At 36.1% G+C, this 18,291-nt stretch overlaps 2 protein-coding genes across 8 annotated transcripts; both read left to right on the top strand.

Annotated features, from left to right (window-relative positions):
• Window positions 1–589: 589 nt before the first annotated feature.
• On the top strand, window positions 590–10,876 carry LOC149731506 (uncharacterized). 7 transcript variants are annotated; one of them, XM_089884807.1, is made up of 13 exons: window positions 2,966–3,638; window positions 3,737–3,783; window positions 4,891–4,950; window positions 6,292–6,441; window positions 6,919–7,101; window positions 7,257–7,370; window positions 7,597–7,746; window positions 7,943–8,104; window positions 8,366–8,548; window positions 8,846–9,001; window positions 9,370–9,549; window positions 9,958–10,107; window positions 10,344–10,876. In XM_089884807.1, exons 2-13 carry the CDS (start codon window positions 3,768–3,770, stop codon window positions 10,442–10,444), a joined length of 1,605 nt encoding a protein of 534 aa, XP_089740933.1. In that variant the 5' UTR covers window positions 2,966–3,638; window positions 3,737–3,767; the 3' UTR covers window positions 10,445–10,876. The 7 variants fall into 7 exon arrangements, 6 of the variants coding, with proteins under 6 accessions (XP_089740933.1, XP_089740938.1, XP_089740935.1 ...); XM_089884812.1 differs by having other exon boundaries at window positions 4,816–4,950; XM_089884809.1 differs by having other exon boundaries at window positions 4,753–4,950.
• Window positions 10,877–11,236: 360 nt separating this feature from the next.
• On the top strand, window positions 11,237–16,495 carry LOC149731505 (uncharacterized). The gene is made up of 11 exons (XM_089884813.1): window positions 11,237–11,459; window positions 11,529–11,669; window positions 11,784–11,957; window positions 12,361–12,474; window positions 12,880–13,029; window positions 13,424–13,588; window positions 13,657–13,821; window positions 14,227–14,379; window positions 14,845–15,021; window positions 15,567–15,716; window positions 16,164–16,495. The coding sequence occupies exons 1-11, from the start codon at window positions 11,408–11,410 to the stop codon at window positions 16,280–16,282; spliced, it is 1,560 nt and encodes a 519-aa protein (XP_089740939.1). The 5' UTR covers window positions 11,237–11,407; the 3' UTR covers window positions 16,283–16,495.
• Window positions 16,496–18,291: the final 1,796 nt, after the last annotated feature.

Here is an 18,291-nt window from a genome sequence, read left to right as displayed (position 1 = left end):
TACCCGCAGAAATAAAAAAGAGTGGAACGGCTTCTCCCATATCGTCAAAGTAGAGAAGTGATACACTCTCTCTCTTTCGCGGGTCCTTCCCGTTTACTATTGTTTGTGGTCAATGAAATCGAGGGTGTTTTATGCAGTTTTTCTTCGTTTTTTTGACCTTATGTAAAGTTATAGGGTAAAACAACTATTTTCTAATATATATATATATATATATATATATATATATATATATATACTTCTAACAAACGTTTTTTGAAGGTTTTTAATTAAATTTATTAAATAATTAAATTTCCTAAACAAGTGGTAAACTGTAAGCGTTAACCTACCAAATAGCTAAACTGGCGTAATAAACGTGAATAGTTGGTGTAGTCTTTAAATAAAAACGGCTAAAACCTCCTAAAACTACTGTGCGCCCATCTTTTACACGCAAACATCATGTCATAAGCACACAAACAGATGCTGTGTAAGCTTTAGCATCCTGTATGTGTCACGCCCATCATGTCGTTTGCGTTTATGTTTATTTAGCACGTTGTTGCGTGTATGTGCTTCATATAACATGATGTTTGCGCGTATATGCTGTATGTGCTTCATATAACATGATGCCCGCGTGTATATGTTGTATGTTCTTCGAATACCATGATTTTCGCGTGTATGTGCTGTATTCTGGTATTTAGAGTTGTCCAGTAATAGTGGACATTTGTATGCAAGTGAATTTAAGCAAATTCTTGTTTTTAGTGTGCTTTCCTAACAAAGCAATACGCTATTAGTTTGAAACGATGGCCAATGAAATAAACGAACCGATCAGTTCAACTATTGGATGCCGAATGCTTGTAGCAAGCGACCAAGACCAAGTTGAGAAGCTTATACTAGATAGTTATACAACGAGAGAAGCAATGGGACAAGCTCTTAGCAATGTAACACCTGCGGACTTGAAAGAGCATCATCTTAATGTCATGAAGGTAAGTATACTCAATTTTCCAATTATATATGAATGAATAAATGTAACTTACTTTATCCTCGCGTTGCCGAAAAGAAACAGTTGTTATAACACGGTTGTTAATACATTTCGTGCCAGCTTACGAGTTACCATGTAGGCTATGTTACTTTGTGAGTGATTATTTTTTTGGTCTTTTCATTTTTTTATGTATGGCCGATAATTAGGACAACCCATTAGTGACCAATGGGTTGGAGCAATTGCAGTTAAGTGTCTTGCCTAAGAACACATACGCCCACAGCCTTGAACCAATTACCTCAGGGTTAGAAGCAGGCACGCTAACCAACTGTTTTACAGCGCCGTACTAGATTTTAACGCATATTGTAATAAAAATGGCTGGGACCCTTCTTGAAGTTTTTCAAGTGTATACGACAATTTTTTTTGTTCGCTACTTTTTAAATTTTCAAATGAAACAACAGACATATATTGCTAATAGTAGAACAACTTTTCCGATCAATGCTATTCATAACTTTTATTGTTTGGCAGTGTTTGCTGGGCAAGTAAAGAAGCTGTAGACTGCAGTATGACAACATTATTTTACAGCTCAAGTACATGTGCTTGTCATTGTTTTTGTTATTAAACCGCAAGTCAAATAACAGCAAGATCTCGTTTCAGAAATATCTTCCCCAAGGCCTTTCTTTCGGAGCGTACGACCTTAAAACAGAGGAACTTATCGGTCTGGTATTGATGGGATTACCGTGTGAAGCCAAAAAGCAGAAATTGAACGACATTGGTAAAAAAATGGCCAAGGTGTATTATCTTTATATATTTTTTGTATGTATGTTGGTATCCTAATTTCAGGAGCGATGTCATGTAAAATGGACTTTGACATATGCTATATGTCGAAACATGAAATGCACATACAGTCGTTCTGTGGTCATTAAATGGTAACAATTGATATACAGTAGAGTGGGTTAAGATGGGAGACTTTTAGCACATAATTTACAAATGTCCTAATCGTGTTTTAAACAATTATCAAAGTTATACGGGAGTTCTTAGGATACGAGTTTACAGGTTTTTAATTATTTAAATGTTTTTTTTGTTTACTACAAATGAAACGAGAAAATACAATGAAAAGGTATCCCATTTTACCCCCACCCTACTATATATAATTAATATAAAAATTTATTAAAAAAGTCAATACCACTAACTTATTCTAGCATGGCGGGCGAACAACAGTCTATATGGATAGCCCTATATGTTTATCGGAGGGCCAATTACTATCAACCGAAAAATGTGAAAGATAAAGTTCCAACACTATGTATTAACTATTTGTTTCTTAGTTCATTGCGGATTTAAACCTCGCGTTGCCCGATGATGCGAAGACAAGCAGATGTGCTTTAATAGAAGCGGTCACAGTGAGAGAAGACTTTTGCAACATGGGTATTATGACCGCCTTATGGGACAGGTAGGCCGACGTGGAAGTTCTTAATAGTAGGGTGGGCGAATGTGGGACACCTTTTCATTCTATTATTTCGTCCCATTTGGTAGTAAACAGAGAACATTCAAAGGATTATAAAACCTTATCCTCACGACTCCCACAGACCGTTGTTAATTGTTTAAAACACGATTAGAATATCTGGATATTATGTGCTAAAAATGACCCGTCTTCCCCCAAGTAAAATTAACCCGTCTTCCTCCAATTAATTTATGTTTATAGTTCAGTTATATAATACAATGATACCTGCGCATACAAATGTTTGTTTATATCTTCGAAAAATTTGCGGTATATAAATGCACTTTTCTTTTCTTTCCAGGTGTAAACTCATCGGCAAAGCTTTTAACTGTAGCTACGTAACCGGCGAATGTACCTCCGTCTACAGTCAGAAGATTGCAAAGAAATTGGGTTATACTCTACTAAATACCATTGGGTTTTTAGAGTACATCGATGAAACTACTAAAGAGAAATGGTTTTCATCAGCCAAGCCACCCCACTTAACTGCACAGTTGGTGTGTTTGAAATTAGCGTGATAAGAAACATATCTTTAATTAAACTACAGCAGCATTGCTGGTTCTCGACATCTCTAACTGAGCCGCTAAGACTATTTAATCATAATACATTTTTTGTAAGTTCAGAAAACTTACAAGTCTTTACAGAATGCTACGTTAAATCAGTAAATGCAATTGCAAGAAAGCTTCGGAAACGAAATTGGCCAACGTGGCCTGCAGCATACACCGAGACATATATATATATATATGAACGGCAGTTTAAGACATTGCTGTTTATTACTAGTTGGGTATTGGTGACCACTTTATAGCTGTGGTATTGCATACTTGTTTTAATCAGAGCGTGTTTGTGCATTTCTTTGTAAATCGTCCTGAAAATTGACTTTTCTCTTTATAATCATTAATCAGTAATCTCTCGCCTTTCGTGCCGCTGGCCTGATTGCGGCGCTTTTTGCTTCCTGTTAAAAATAAAGTTCCTTTCTGTTGAAGTCAGCAGTTGCTAAGTTCTGGCATGCAGTCACATAAAATCTGATGTTGTAGAAGCAGTCAGTAAGTTTTAAGTGTAGTTACAATGTATATGGTTGTACTGAAGTCTGCTTTTTAAGAGCAGTTTGTAAGTTCCTAAGTTCAGTTACAACGATGGTTGCATGCTCGCATTGAAGCCAGCTTTTATTAATCACCTTATTCAAGATATTGGGTGAGTGTTATAACGTCTTTTCCTATATATTCAAATATACCGTTTTTTATGTGACACATAACTGTCTTTGCTAATGGAAAACTTTTGTAAATAAACAGATATTCCGAAACCTAACATGTACAATAAAGTATGAATCATTGCACAGGTATGTGAAGGTCATACGTTTATTATGTGATGTAGTTTTAAATTAAAAAATTACCCAGTTCCAACTCCTCGTATAATATATTGGCTGTAAATCAAAACGTTTTACTGTTTCGGCAGTAAACTGTAACTTATTATGTAATTCTCGTCAGTTTATAACCGTTTGTTTCTTCGTATATGTAACTTGCTGTCTGTTGAGTGTGAGTTTCCTGCTGCGAGTCCGAATGTGTTAATTTAGTTTATATCTTGTGTTTGCCTCACGTATACACCCACGCGTATTCCAAAGCTCATAATATGGACTGTTGCATTTTACCGTTAGTGGTTTTTTTTACAAATGTGTTTTCCCACACCTAATTTGATAAATGGCTTGGTTCAACATAAAAGTTTAAGAATTCGAACCAGTCGTTCGCAGATTTGTTAAATTAGTTTATGCGTTTTCCAAATTGATAAAACCTTTACGAGTAAAATAAAATGAAAAAAATAATACTTATAGAACTATATACCCGTATCTCTCCGAATTTAAAATAGCGTTGTTTATATAAAGTAGGGTGGGGTAAGGTGGGCCACCTTCAGAACATAATATCCAAATATCCTGATCGTGTTTTAAACAATTAACAACGGTTTATAGGAGTCGTGGGCATACGGTTATATAATTCTTTGAATGTTTTTTGTTAACTACCAAATTGGACGAGAAAATTGAATGAAAATGCGTCCCAGTTTTCCCCACTTTAATATATAATTGTTCACAACACGATCAGGAAATATGGTAGTCAAGTGCTAACAGTATCCTGTCCTACCCCAAACTATTACACAGGCTTTTTCGCAATAGATTTTTATTGGGTAAATCTGCTGATAGTTTAAATACTGTACCTATCTATGCAAAATAAGTATTAATATTTTTTACACCTCGTTGGAGACAGTATTTAAATATTTCTCGCGGATGCGGTAAATTTACAACATTTGAAATTTGCAGAGCTTTTACAATGTTTGATTTCCTGGGGTATCGGAAAACAAATGTGCTTTTAATTGAATATAGGAATTGATACCAAACTCTCGCTGTTTGCGAAGACAGGGTTGACGTATACTATACTTTATGATATGTGTGTTTAAGACCACGCAGAGACGGGGGTTTCTACGAGGACGATCAAACGATACAAGAATTTCTCCTTCGGTAAGAATTCGATTAATTTTCTACCAAACAGGTTAAATGTGATACAATGTTCTGTTGTAATGTAATAAAATAAATTTTAATTTAGCGAGAATTTTTGTAGACCATGTCTGTTTTTTGGGACGCCTTTCTTTTTATTTTCTCATCCCATTTGCCAGTAAACAAAGACATTCAAAGAATTATAAAGCCGTATCCTCACGACTCCCATAGATCGTTGTTAATTGTTTAAAACACGATTAGGTTATTTGGATATTATGTGCTAAAGGTGTCTCGTCTTACCCTACCCTAGTATATATATGCCCAAAAAACTTTTAATAAATTTGAAAAAAAAAGCACAAAGCAACTTTATGAGTTCAAAGTGTAATCAAAATTTTGTTTTTTTTAAAGGTAAAATCACAGAGTAGTAAACTAATATCCGTCACGAAATGTAACCCTGTAAATTTACTTAAAGTTTATTGGCAGCACCAAAGTAACATATAGTTCTGTGTTTCTCGCAATACAACGGCCTATATCACGTTGTATATTTGAAAAGGCATGTTATAGTTATCTTATATATGCGTTAAGATGTTAGACACTAGAAATGTTAAATTTTAAAAGAATTTAAACAAATTCGCCGGAAAAGTAAAGTATGTTCAACTACCGGCCGGTTAATCTGTCACTTGCAAAAAATATGTACTTAGAGAAAACCCCCGATTCGCAGACTTCGCTTTCTTTTTTTAACCTCTATATGACTCACAAGCGATACAAAGAACCTGTCGCTAGCCAAGGTTATTGAATACATTTGCAGCGATTTGCTTACTCAACGACGACAGTTAGCCAATCAGATGCGACATACGATTTCGAAAGTCATTCCAGTATGTAGGCGTATTCGGCAGATGCCGTTTTCTAATTCCTAGCACATCAAATATCGTAGAAAAAGGGAACACAATGAAAAACGTCACCCAGTTACCATAGGAATAATATTGAATTCGTAGCTATATAGTAAGCTCAAATTTGAGAATGGGCCATTTTACCGAGGTGGAACTGCTGACTGTTGGTGGAAAAAATATTTTTTAATACTTTAATAAAAACGGCAAAAATGAGGAAACTTATGTTTTTGTTTTCAATGCTGGTTTTGATATTGGCTAGCATTAATAAAGGTATATACCGTTCGTTCCTTCGTTTATTATATCGTTGTGTTAAATTTGTATGGTAGTTCATTTACTATAGCGTGTGATATAATGAGTACATGGGAATCGAATGATGCGACTCCTGCAAATGGGAGACCTATATGACAACCCATTTTACAGATGTATACGATTAAATAGTATTTCGGACATTTTTAAATTTAAATTTTTTTTTCAGGATATGCTATCAGCTGCTATTCATGCTCAGATACTGACTACAAAGGCGAGCCAAATCGACATAGCGTTTGTTACGATGAACCATCCACTGTAACTGTGAGGAATTGCTTACCAAATCAGTATTGCCAAGTTCAGTTTACCTTGCAAGACGGTTAGACTTTTAAACTATAGTCATTTTGTTACCATTTGCTAATTGTCGTATTTAAATGAAATGTAACACTCTATTACACAACACCAACTGTGTAAAGATATTTATTGTCACCATTTTCGGCGTTGTTGGTGTGATCTCTTATGGGTTATCCAATTTGTTAGTCATACATAAAAATAAGTCACAAAGTTACATATAGTTCTGTGGGGTAAGATGGTACACTTTTAGCACAAAATCTCCAAATATTCTTATCGTGTCTTAAACAATTAACAACGGTCTATATGCTGGAAGTCGGAGGATGCGGTTTTCTAATTCTTTGAATGTTTACTACCAAATAGGACGAGAAAATAGAACGAAAGGGTGTCTAATCTTCTCCCACCCTACCATATATTTGTAAGCAGGCACGAGGTGTTTAAAAAATTTATTTTGTAAGTCTCGTTTACCCGCCACGCGAACATAAATAAAACATTCATTTTCCAGGTTTACCAACAAATGTTTTTCGCGGCTGCGTTTCTCCCAGTTTAAATCAGGATGATTTCAGCAGTAGCGCCATGCCGGCTTCTGCGCAATGTGTTACCTCACCTGTTCTTGCAGACACCACAACACAAACAAACTGTTATTACTCTTGTAACACTATGGACAACTGCAACAGTTTAAAAACAAGTCGGTAAACTTCTATTTCACATATGGGCTACAATAATATAAATTACCGAAAATAAAATGTTATAGTTGCGATTCACACAGAATAAACATGGTGTATAACTTGCATTATTGTAAAAACTCTATGATTTTATACGCTAAAACTTTCTGCCATTCAGATAACTTAAAGACGTGTACATCTAACTGTTCGTATTCTATTGGAGGCGGATTCTGCGATTATTTTACCGGGAAATGTCAATGTAACACGGGTTACTCTGGAGTCGACTGCTCGGGTGTGTATAGTTAAACACATTTCAAAAAACACATTTTATTTTGGAGTCGGCCACACGAGGATAAAGTATATTAGTTTCATTTATTCATATATTCATTTATTTAGTAGTAGATAACACTATAGTATTTAATTCTAAGAAAACCAATATATTAGGCGGTATCCAGAAACAGCCATCCCTGTAATCGGTTCCGACAGCTAAATAACAAAAAAAATGTGTTGGTTCACAGCTGTGATGGCTATAACGTATAGGAGCTGTGTTCAATGCAATAGTGAAACAGACTCTGGTTGCGAGACCCTTAAGAGTGTCAAGCAGTGTCCAGAGAATGATGAATCCCTGCCGTATTGCTCTGCCACTAAAACCAGCACCATTGATTCCGGTAAAAATTTCAACATGACGTTAAAAGTTGTTTCGGGATGTATTATGTTTTAATCAGCCTCGTCAGAGCTCTAGTTTTGTTTGTTTAAGTATGTTTAAACCGCACTCTTGGAAAATTATTTGTTTTTCATTCACTTTATGCATGGTATGCTATTAAAAATAAATGTTCAATGTTCTTACATGTGCAACATTTTTAGCTGGTAACATTATTCGGAACATAGTCACCAGAGGCTGCACATCCAGCTTCACTTCTGCAGATGAGTGCTTCTTTTCAAAACCTAGTGATTCTTCATTATCAAATTACACAGAATACACATGCATATCAACATGCGACACAAACGGATGCAACACGGGAACGCGTAAGTTTATTTTTTTCGTATAGAAGAGTGGGGAAGAAAGGACACCTTTTCATTCTATTTTCTCGTCCCATTTGGTACTAAACAAAGAACATTCATAGAATTATAAAACCGTAGCCTCACGACTCCCACAGACCGTTGATAATTATTTAAAAGACGATTTATTTAGAACACGACGGTATTTGGATATTATGTGCTGAAGGTATCTAATCTATATATAGTACTATACGTCCTATCTTGACAATGCATTGCGTCATATTTTAGCCGATGGAATCGTGGATGCAACAGAAGACAAGGCTTTATACTGTGTACAATGTACTGGCCCCAAAGGAACTGGTTCGTGCCAAAGCATGACCACCCCAACACGATGCCCATCTTCTGCTTCCAAGTACTGTGTGTCCACTGTCGAGTACTATATTTCTGAAACATCTGATGGAATGAACACTGGTATGTTAATTACTTCTAATTCCTTTCTCTTTATTTTGTTAATAATCTGATCTTCGTTATGTTATAAGACTGTGGGGAAACGGTAGCACCTAAATCTCATATTTCATGTTCGTGTTTTAAACAATTCACATTTTTAAAATTGCGGTGCTATACGGTTGTAATACATACTGTAAATATTCTTTGTTCACCGTCAAATAAGACGAGAAATAGAAAACTCATCTTACCCTACCCCACTGAGTGTTAACTAAATGTTCAACTAATATACAGTAATAATAGGTAATCATTTTACTCTCCCAGGTCCCGTTCAGTACGAACTAATAAACGAGGTCCGTGCATGCTCGTCTGAATCCGTAGCAAAAGGGTGCAGCGAGCCGATGAACATCAATACACTTAGTGCAAAAAAGGTGACTTGCAAGGAGACCTGCACCACAAACGGTTGCAACATCGGTTGGCGTAAGTGTTTTATTTTTTGAAGGTTTGAATTTAAAACGAGGGCCGAAGTCATTTTTAAGAATAAGTAAACCAGATCTTTCATACTAAAAATGAATGGAACGTGCCTGTTCATTAGATCTCAACTCTCTTGTTTTTATAATTGGAGTATTGATATTCCTTATTTGAATGAATATATAATAAAAGTTTACATTCAAAAACGTAACGTTTCGAGTTAGATATACATCGTTTCCCATTGCAGTGGATTGGCGCTTTAAAACCGACTACAGTTCTGCTTCATAGTAATTTATAATCTGATACACGTCTTGAATGACCCGACTGGCAGAAAAAAATCAGTCCTAATGTGTTTTTTTTTAATTTTACTTTCTCAGCCGCTCGCCCAAGATGCTCCAAGTGTGTCTCACAATCGTACAGTTCAAGCTCTTCTAGCCCACCTGATACTTACGATGGTTATGATAGCTGCATATTTAACCCACCATCCCCAGTCCAATGTGATTTTCCATACCAAAAATACTGCGTAGCGTTCCACAACACAAAACAACTAGATTCAAGTAAGTCCGGCAATTATACCAAACTGATCACTGCGGATTGATTGAATGAATGTAACTTGTGCTTTAACCTGGCATGGCTGGAAAACGACGGTCGTTAAATAAAACGGATGTTGTGATTCGAACACCTATAGTACCAGTGCGAAACGAATATAAGTATATGTGACTAAGTAAAACCTGCGGTTCGTTTATTTGTTCGTTTAGTGTCCTGCTATATAGTAATTTAATAACTTTACTTATCTCTCCGATTACGGTAGTGAAGATTTAGAAATATTATAATCGAAAAGACAGCGAGCGACACAACTACAGTTGCTAAAACACGCAAACAGTTGAAAACATATTTACATTTAATTGGAAGAAAATAAGCGTGATCGCTACACCTATATATTAACTAATTGCGTCTTTCCACAGCTGGAAAGTCCGGCTACACTGAAACAATGATGAGAGGATGTAGTTATCAAAACCATGGTAATGGCTGTACTGATGTTGGCACTGCTAACGGGTTTGGTTACTCCTATTACAGCTGTAACCGAACGTGTGAAACATACGGCTGTAATCGTGGTAAGTAAAATTATAATATATTCCGTTTATTATTATAAAGTTGTTTTAGTTTTTTTACTAATTTATAAAAACTATAATTTTTTAACAACTAAAAATGTTATTTTAAAATGCTACGGTTAAATAATTATGTAATTGTTTTTTGTTTACTACCAAATACTGGGTCCAGAGATTAAAAACATGTCTCAAATTACCTCTATGTCTCATTGAAAACCTAAAAATCCACTATTTTAACCCAGGTTTAATAAACGCATCGTCACGACCCATTCAGAGTGTTTTTGCAACATTGTCACCGGCATTAGTGACGTTTCTGTTGCAACGACTTCTCACAAGTTTCTAAACCTACTATCTCTATAACATTGTTCAAAAGACGATCGTTTTGTATTGATGAAGTTATCTCAGTTAGTTTTAACGAATTCCCAACGACGTTGTTTCACAGCAAAGGGTGCCGTTAAAACTTCTAGCGTTTTTACACTAAGATTTTTAGCAGTAGCTGTAGCGTAGCCTTTTATACACGAAAAAAATTAATTAATTTTCTTTTAAAAATGAGTATAGCGATTTTTCTTGTTTGGTATGCAGTAGCCGGTCGCCAACGTTTACCGCCATGCGTGTAAAAAAATACAAGTTTTACCACGCCGGGTATACCTATAGGCCACGCTCATCAAGGGTTTTATAACCATGTGCTATCGTCTTGTGATTACCTATGCATAACCTGTGTAAAAATACATATAAGAGGGTGGGGGGAGACGGTACACCTAGCTTTAGCACAAAATATCCAAATATCTTGACGCTTTAAACAGTTAGCAATGGCCTATATATGGGAGTCGTGAGGGTATGGTTTCATATTGCTTTGAATGTTCTTTGTTTACTACCGAATGGGACAAAAAATAGAATAAAAAGGGGTCCAATCTTTCCTCACCCTACTATATAATCCAATGGAAAAAAGCAGGAGCATGTACTTTGTCGCTATGATGTATTGTTGTTTAAACATTGTAAGGATTTCCCCGTTAAAGGAATTCGCTTTTATCAGTTTGGGTATTCGGTTCAATGTCAAGCTACAACTTCCAAGGATACAGATGGCATTTTGTGGTTTGAAGGGGGTTTTCTATTCCAGACCATTAGTTTCTGTTGCCGTAAGTGCAGCATTGAGAATGTACTGTACTGTAACAGTTTGTAAGATTTAAACGCCAGACGCTGCGAGATATAGGATTTATTTATACCCGAGAGTATTTGCTGACGGTATAAAGTTAAAACACGAAGTCAATTTTCTTGCTTTTTCACCCAAGCTAAAGCGCTGTGTAATATGAACCTGTATTTGTTGATATGCTCCGTATTTCTGGGATACGTTGCTGAAGGTATTTATATATGTGTTTATTGAATTACAGTAATTTCATATTAAGATATTCCTCCTTTGTCCATTAAAGGACAAGCTCTCAAGTGTTGGGAATGCAATGATGAAGCTTACGATGGTAACCCGTTGGGACACAACTGCTATGATAAAGTGACAGCAACCAACACCTGCACTGCGGTTCAACTATGCCTATCTAAATTTATTTTGAAAGACGGTGAGATTTTCTCTAAATCTCTATAAAAATAAAGTGTTTGTTAAAATAATGTTATTCAAGTGGGTTTGAATGATCTTAATTTTTACAATAATATGTTTATATTTGATTATATAGGTTTGCCCATGTCGGTAAGGCGCGGATGCGACTACATTTCGGGCTACCAAGAGCAAGGCAATATTCAATGCGATGTTTCAATTAATCAAAACATCCTTTATCCAAACACGAAGGCATTAACTACTTGTTACTATTCCTGCAATACTACCGATAACTGCAACAACATTTCTACCAGTGAGTTCCGTGTGTTCGACTAAAGAGCATATAGTAGGATTGAAGAAGATGGGACACCTTTTCATTCTATTTTCTCGACCCTTTTGGTAGTAAACTAAGAACATTCAAAAATTATAAAATTATGTCCTTACGACTCCTACAGACCGTTGTAAATTGTTTAAAACGATATAAGGATATTTGGATATTATTTTCTAAAGGTGTCACGTCTTCTCCCACCCTACTATATATAATATTAAACAGCAATAAGCGGGAATTTTGAAAATTTGCACAGCTTGCAACAATATACTTTTATTCGCAAGACTTTTCGCTCATCTCTAAAAAGTAAGAAAGTTTGTACATGAAATCTGCGATTTTTCATTTTAATGGTGATTTTGTTTACTAAGTGTTTTTTTTTATTTCTTAGCGAAATTGAAACCATGTACAAAACCCTGTCCCGCGGGAATTTCCTATTGCGATTATTTGACTGGAAACTGCGTTTGCAAAACACCTGCCTATAAATTTCCCAACTGCCCAGCAGGTAAGGATTTTGTTTACTTAGCTTTGTATTTAGTAAGTGTATTTTCTATGTTTAAATATGTTACGTGCACAATAGGTCGGTGCTTTGTCCCATGCACATCCTACATATTTTTGTCTTACATATAGTATAGTGGGGAAAGATGGGACACCATTTCATTCTATTTTCTTGTCCCATTTCGTAGTAAATAAAGAAAATTCAAAGAATTAGAAAACCGGACCGCCACGACCGCCGTTTAAAACACGATCAGAATAATTGGAGATTACGTGCTAAATGTGTCCCGACTTCCCCCACCCTACTATATCATTTGCGTATATAGCGCTTTAGACAATTTGTGCATTTAGTATTGGCTTGGAATGTAACTGCTACATCCACGGTTCTCGAAGTTTAACCTGTTGTTAATCACAGAACCCAGCCCTACAACATACAGAAGCTGTGTACAATGTAACGGTGAAACAGATGACAACTGCCACAACATGACGAAATCAAGTCGATGTTCAGGAAATGAGACGTCACAGCCTTTCTGTTCCACCACGAAAACAAGCACTATAACTCCAAGTATACAGCACATATTCTGCTTATGTACTTCTTTCATTCAAACATAAATATATATTCTGTAAATTTCTGTTTGCTTTAATCAAAAGGCGATTAAATATACTCTTCATCAGTAAAATATACAGTAGGGTGGGGAAAGACGGGACACCGTTAGCACTTAATACCCAAATACCCTGATCTTGTTTTAAACAAATAACAACAGTCTATAGGAGTCGTGGGATATAGTTTTATAATTCGTTGAATGTTCTTTGTTTACTACTAAATGGGACAATAAAATAAAGTTAAAAAATGTCCCATCTTCCCCAACCTACTGTATGATAGTTCATTTTGACAATTCTTTGCCATAAAGTGTTAATGTTTCTATTAATTCATAATAGAACTCAATCCACGTTTTCAGATGTCACCGTTGTTCGGAACATAGTCACCAGAGGATGCGCATACAGTTTCACTTCTGCATACGAGTGCTTTTTTTCAAAAGGTAGTGATTCTTCATTATCAACTTACACAGAATACACATGCATATCAACATGCGAAACAGACGGCTGCAACACGGGAATAACGCGTAAGTTTAATTTAATACCTTCTGCGACCAAAGAGACTCCTAATTTATTGTCTCATCGAATGGAACAGCGGACGAAAAAAATAAGAGGCTGTTTTGTGTGCAATGTGACTTTGAAAAAACAGCTGAATGCGAAACAATGACGACTCGTACACGATGCCCATCTGACACGGCTGAGTACTGTGTGTCCGAGGTTGAGTATTATATATTTGAAAATGTCGATCGAAACTCTAAAGGTACGTTTAGTATACTGTGGGGTAGGTTGGGACACTTTTAGCACCCAAATCGTATACATCCTTATTTAAACAGTTAACAACCTTATAATTGGGTAAATATTCTTTGTTAATAACAATTAGGACAAAAAATGAAAAAACGTCCTATCTTACCCCACTCAACTACATTTTACTGGAAAGTCACTATAAGTTTAACTAAATTGGAGGGCCATAGTTATACAGGATAATGCTGTAAATAATCTTTGTTTACTACCAAATGTGAAGAGAAAGGAAAATAAATGCATAACCTATCCTCATATACAATATTGCAATGCAAAAATAATATATAATATATATTACATTCATTCAATACTGCGATGAACAGAAACTATACCGAAAACGAAAACAAGTGACATATATTTTCCTCAGTTGACCCTCAATTCATTCTGGTTAACGTCACCCGGCGATGCGCGACAGAAGCGGTTACAAAGCAATGTAAATCAACTCTGGTAAAATCTCTCGGCGTGAAAAAGGTTATTTGCAAGGAAAGTTGTCAAATAGACGGTTGCAACATTGGTTGGCGTAAGTAAGATTTGGTTAGTTACACTGATAAGCTTGGGATACTGCATGGACTAAGATAATGTATATCTATGTTATGTATAGAAAAGTGGGGTAAGACGGGACGTCATTCTAGTAAAGCGGGGTACTATGAGACCTCTTTTATTCCCTTTTTCTCGAACCATTTGATGGCAAACAAAATATACATTTTCAGAGTTATATAACTGTTTTCAACTCTGAAAATATTGTTTATTTGTTAAAAACACCATTAGGAAATATGGCATTCAGGTGCCAAGACTATTCCATTTCACCCCAGCACAGTACTAGTTTGTTACTTTATAAGGATTGTCCACGCATTAAGTTATAAACAGTTTATTTAAAAGTAATTTTAAGGAAAAAATACCCAATCCATATATTTTATCGTAATTTAAAGGAAAGATACCCAATCTATATATGGTCTTATAAAAATAAACAATTTTGAAATTTCAGCCGCTCGACCACAATGTTCTATATGCAATTCACGATCGAGTTCAAACTCTTCCGGCACCCCTGTTAGTAACGATGGTTATGATAGCTGCATCTATAACCCACCATCTCCAGTCCAATGTGAATTCCCATACCAGCAATACTGTGTCGCGTCACTTAAAACAAAGAATCTGCCACCCAGTAAGTTTCAGGTCATTTAAATACTTAGCGAAACATAAAGTCTATAGTCTCTATATAGATATTCAGTGGGGAGAAGCGAGACACTATAACTCCCTAAAGTCCGGCGCCGTGGTATAGTGGTTAGCGCGCCTGCCTGTAACCCAGAGGTAATGGGTTGAAGGCTCGATGCTGCTACCATTGTGGGCGTATGTGTCCTTGGGCAAGACACTTAACGGCAATTGCTCCAACCCAGTGGTTACTAATGGGTTGTCTAAATTATCAGAAATACATAAAAAAAAGAAAAAATCAAAAAAAAATAATTACCTACAAAGTAACATACATGGTAACTCGTAAGCTGGCACGAGGTGTTAAACCCGTGTTATAACGACTGTCGTTTTCCGGCCACGCGAGGATAAAGTAAGTTACATTCATTCACATAAACATAGGGCAAATTCGGAGCGTATAGAACATACGTGTTATAACTACTGTCGTTCCGTGCCATATTTGAATAAATAAGTAACTTTTAATATTTTAACTCACACTGAATGTACTTCCATATATTCAAGTCCCAAACACTGGTTACGCTCAAGAAATGGTAAGAAGTTGTAGTCACTACAACTACGGCAACGGGTGCACTGATGTGGGCGCTGTCAGGGGATACGGTTATTCCTATTATAACTGTAACCGAACCTGTGAAACGTACGGCTGTAATAGTGGTAAGTAAATTTAATAATTAAAAGTATACCTGTGCTATTCTATACGTAGGTGAAGTTATTTAGCCTGACACGCCATGGGGCCGAGGTTTGGGGCAGAGTTGGTCCAATACCTTAATACCCAGCAGGGTGCGTTAACCTCTCATTGGCAGTAAAAGTCTGTCGTATATCTGAAGGTATTGGCGAAAAGTGCTATAATGGTAAAATATGGGAGACCGTCCGTACTTCCAGCTCAGCCAATATTAGCTTCGAGATTTCTTTTGCATTTGCTGTAATTTTTCACGTTAACATCTCTGTTTACAAAATAAGTTCGCCGAAGGATATTTGCAGCAAAGAAACGGGTGCCCTTTTCTCGTAAATATAAGAAAACATGATAGTCTCTGCTTAAGCAGTTACTTAATATCCACCACACAATTTATATTTTAACAGTCCAATTTAATTTTATACCAGGTTTAATCAGTGGTTCGATCCGAGTCACCAGTAGCGTTTACTGGCATTTCTTTCCAGCAATGGTGACAGTTGTATCACAGCAGTGGACAGGCATTCGTTTGTTCCGCATACGTCTTTAAAAGGGAGTACAACTTTGAACGAAAACCTTTTATTTCAATGACATTCTGCCCAGTGACGTTCCCACGACAGAGGGCGAAAGAGATCTAATATATTTACTTGTGTATTCAATGCAATGGCTTAGCTTGTAGTTATACTATCCGTACACAATGCATTTTTGAACCACAAATACACAAAGTATTGTAACACCTTCGTTCTTTTATATATTAGGGTGGGGATAGATGGGACACCTTTAACACATAATATCCAAATATCCTGATCATGTTTTGAGCAATAACAACGGTCTATGGGAGTTGTTAGGATACAGTTTTATAATTCCTTGAATATTCCCTCTTCACCATCAAATAAGACGAGAAAATAAAATGAAAAGTATTCTATCTTTCCCCACCCTACTATATAACACATCGTATGTATATACTACACCATAAATGGCATACAAATACGAAACGGTCCACGGTACTTAATATTTACATACATATACATTTCGTGTATTCTAAACGTTTGTTCCGGTAAATGTTTCCCCATTAAACCACATTACTGCCTCGTGTGTTTAAACCAATCGAATTATTCAGCGGTCGTTATCAGGTCCGCATGCCACCGCAGCCGAACAGAATGCGAGAAGAATGCATGCAGAGGTTTATATAAGTAGAAATCAAAAGAGAATAGAGTAGCGTGCAGCGTTTCAGTATAGTAAGTCGGGTAACCCGTTTTGTACGTTCACTTAGTTTAGTCCGAAAATACATTATTTTATATGTGATTTCAGTTTTTAGCATTAGTGGTGCAGATATGTGTAATATGTTACTTTAGCTCACTCATTTCCGGAGTTGTCTCGCTTACAAAGCAACTTTTGAACTTGACTTTGGTGAAAACGGTCGCGTGTGAGTCAGCGAACAAATATAAAGCTGGATGGTAGGCTGTAACAAGCCATGCATGGCGACTGAACGCGAGCGTATGCCCGCGGCTATGTGTTGTGTTCAAGCCATACATCGTGTGTTGGTTTTCGAGCCAGGCACAACATTTGATTTCAATCGCTTGCGATTAAAAAATTCCTCAACTGTTCGTGCGCAATTTTTGATCGTCTTGCTTGGTATATTGTTTCACAAAATGCCCATCGCAGAGTTTTAAATTTATAAATAATAATGTTATAGTACTGTGGGGTAATATGGAGTATTGCTAGCACCTAATACCCACACTTTCTGATCGTGTTTTTTTACAATTAATTACGATATTTTAGAGTCGCCTGGCTACGGTTATATAACTCTGTGAATATATATTCTTTGTTTACAAATAGGACAAAAAAATGAACAAAAAATCCCATCCCATCCTATTATATTTTACTGGAAAATAACTTAAGTAAACTGGGAACTATTGTTAACTTAGCAGTAACTTCACGAAAAGAAAGTATTCCTTGTGTGGTCGGTGGTAACGTCTTTCTTCACTGCTCATGCATATAACTTGTTAAAAGCGAATAATTAGATAATTTTTCTCTTCTATGCATTAACGCTATTAAACTTTTTACGTAAAAAGAATTCTCAGGCTCAATTTAAAACTTGTTTTGCTTCGAAAAGCAAAATGGTGCATACTATAGTTGGTATACATTTAACTTGACCGTGAAATTGGTATTTAAATTTGAAGCACATCAATGTCTGTCTTGCGCAAAGCAAGCGACGGTATATATATATATTGATTTAACGATCACATGGCTTATTAAACGACATTCCTGGCTCCGGTCGCCTAATATAAATCCGATACCACTTTTGCCACTTGTCCCTCATATTACCCAAGTCGGTCGTTACATCGAATGCGTCCAAGACTTAGGATGTACACCAACTAGGATCCAGATAAAAAAATAAGTTTAACGTCTTTTATTAACGAACCAAAATTCGTGTCGCTTGAGTTCAGGATTATTTTTATGGTTGAAAAAGAAATCCGAACGCAGCGTACATGCGTATTGTTTTTATAAATAGCTAGTTGCATAACCCACGATGGAATTGCTACGTTTTCTAAAAAT

Source organism: Ciona robusta, chromosome 9 (assembly GCF_009617815.1).
Source record: "Ciona robusta chromosome 9, ASM961781v2".
NCBI lineage: Eukaryota > Metazoa > Chordata > Ascidiacea > Phlebobranchia > Cionidae > Ciona > Ciona robusta.
This window is presented reverse-complemented; position numbering and strand designations above follow the sequence as displayed.

Coding starts and splice junctions, on each gene's coding strand:
- LOC149731505 (XM_089884813.1), top strand. CDS start 11,408: ATGAACCTGTATTTGTTGATATGCTCCGTATTTCTGGGATACGTTGCT. Junction 11,958..12,360: donor CTGCAACAACATTTCTACCA/GTGAGTTCCGTG, acceptor TTTATTTCTTAG/CGAAATTGAAACCATGTACA. Junction 15,022..15,566: donor AACAAAGAATCTGCCACCCA/GTAAGTTTCAGG, acceptor CATATATTCAAG/TCCCAAACACTGGTTACGCT.
- LOC149731506 (XM_089884807.1), top strand. Junction 7,747..7,942: donor AACCAGCACCATTGATTCCG/GTAAAAATTTCA, acceptor CAACATTTTTAG/CTGGTAACATTATTCGGAAC. Junction 8,549..8,845: donor ATCTGATGGAATGAACACTG/GTATGTTAATTA, acceptor TTACTCTCCCAG/GTCCCGTTCAGTACGAACTA.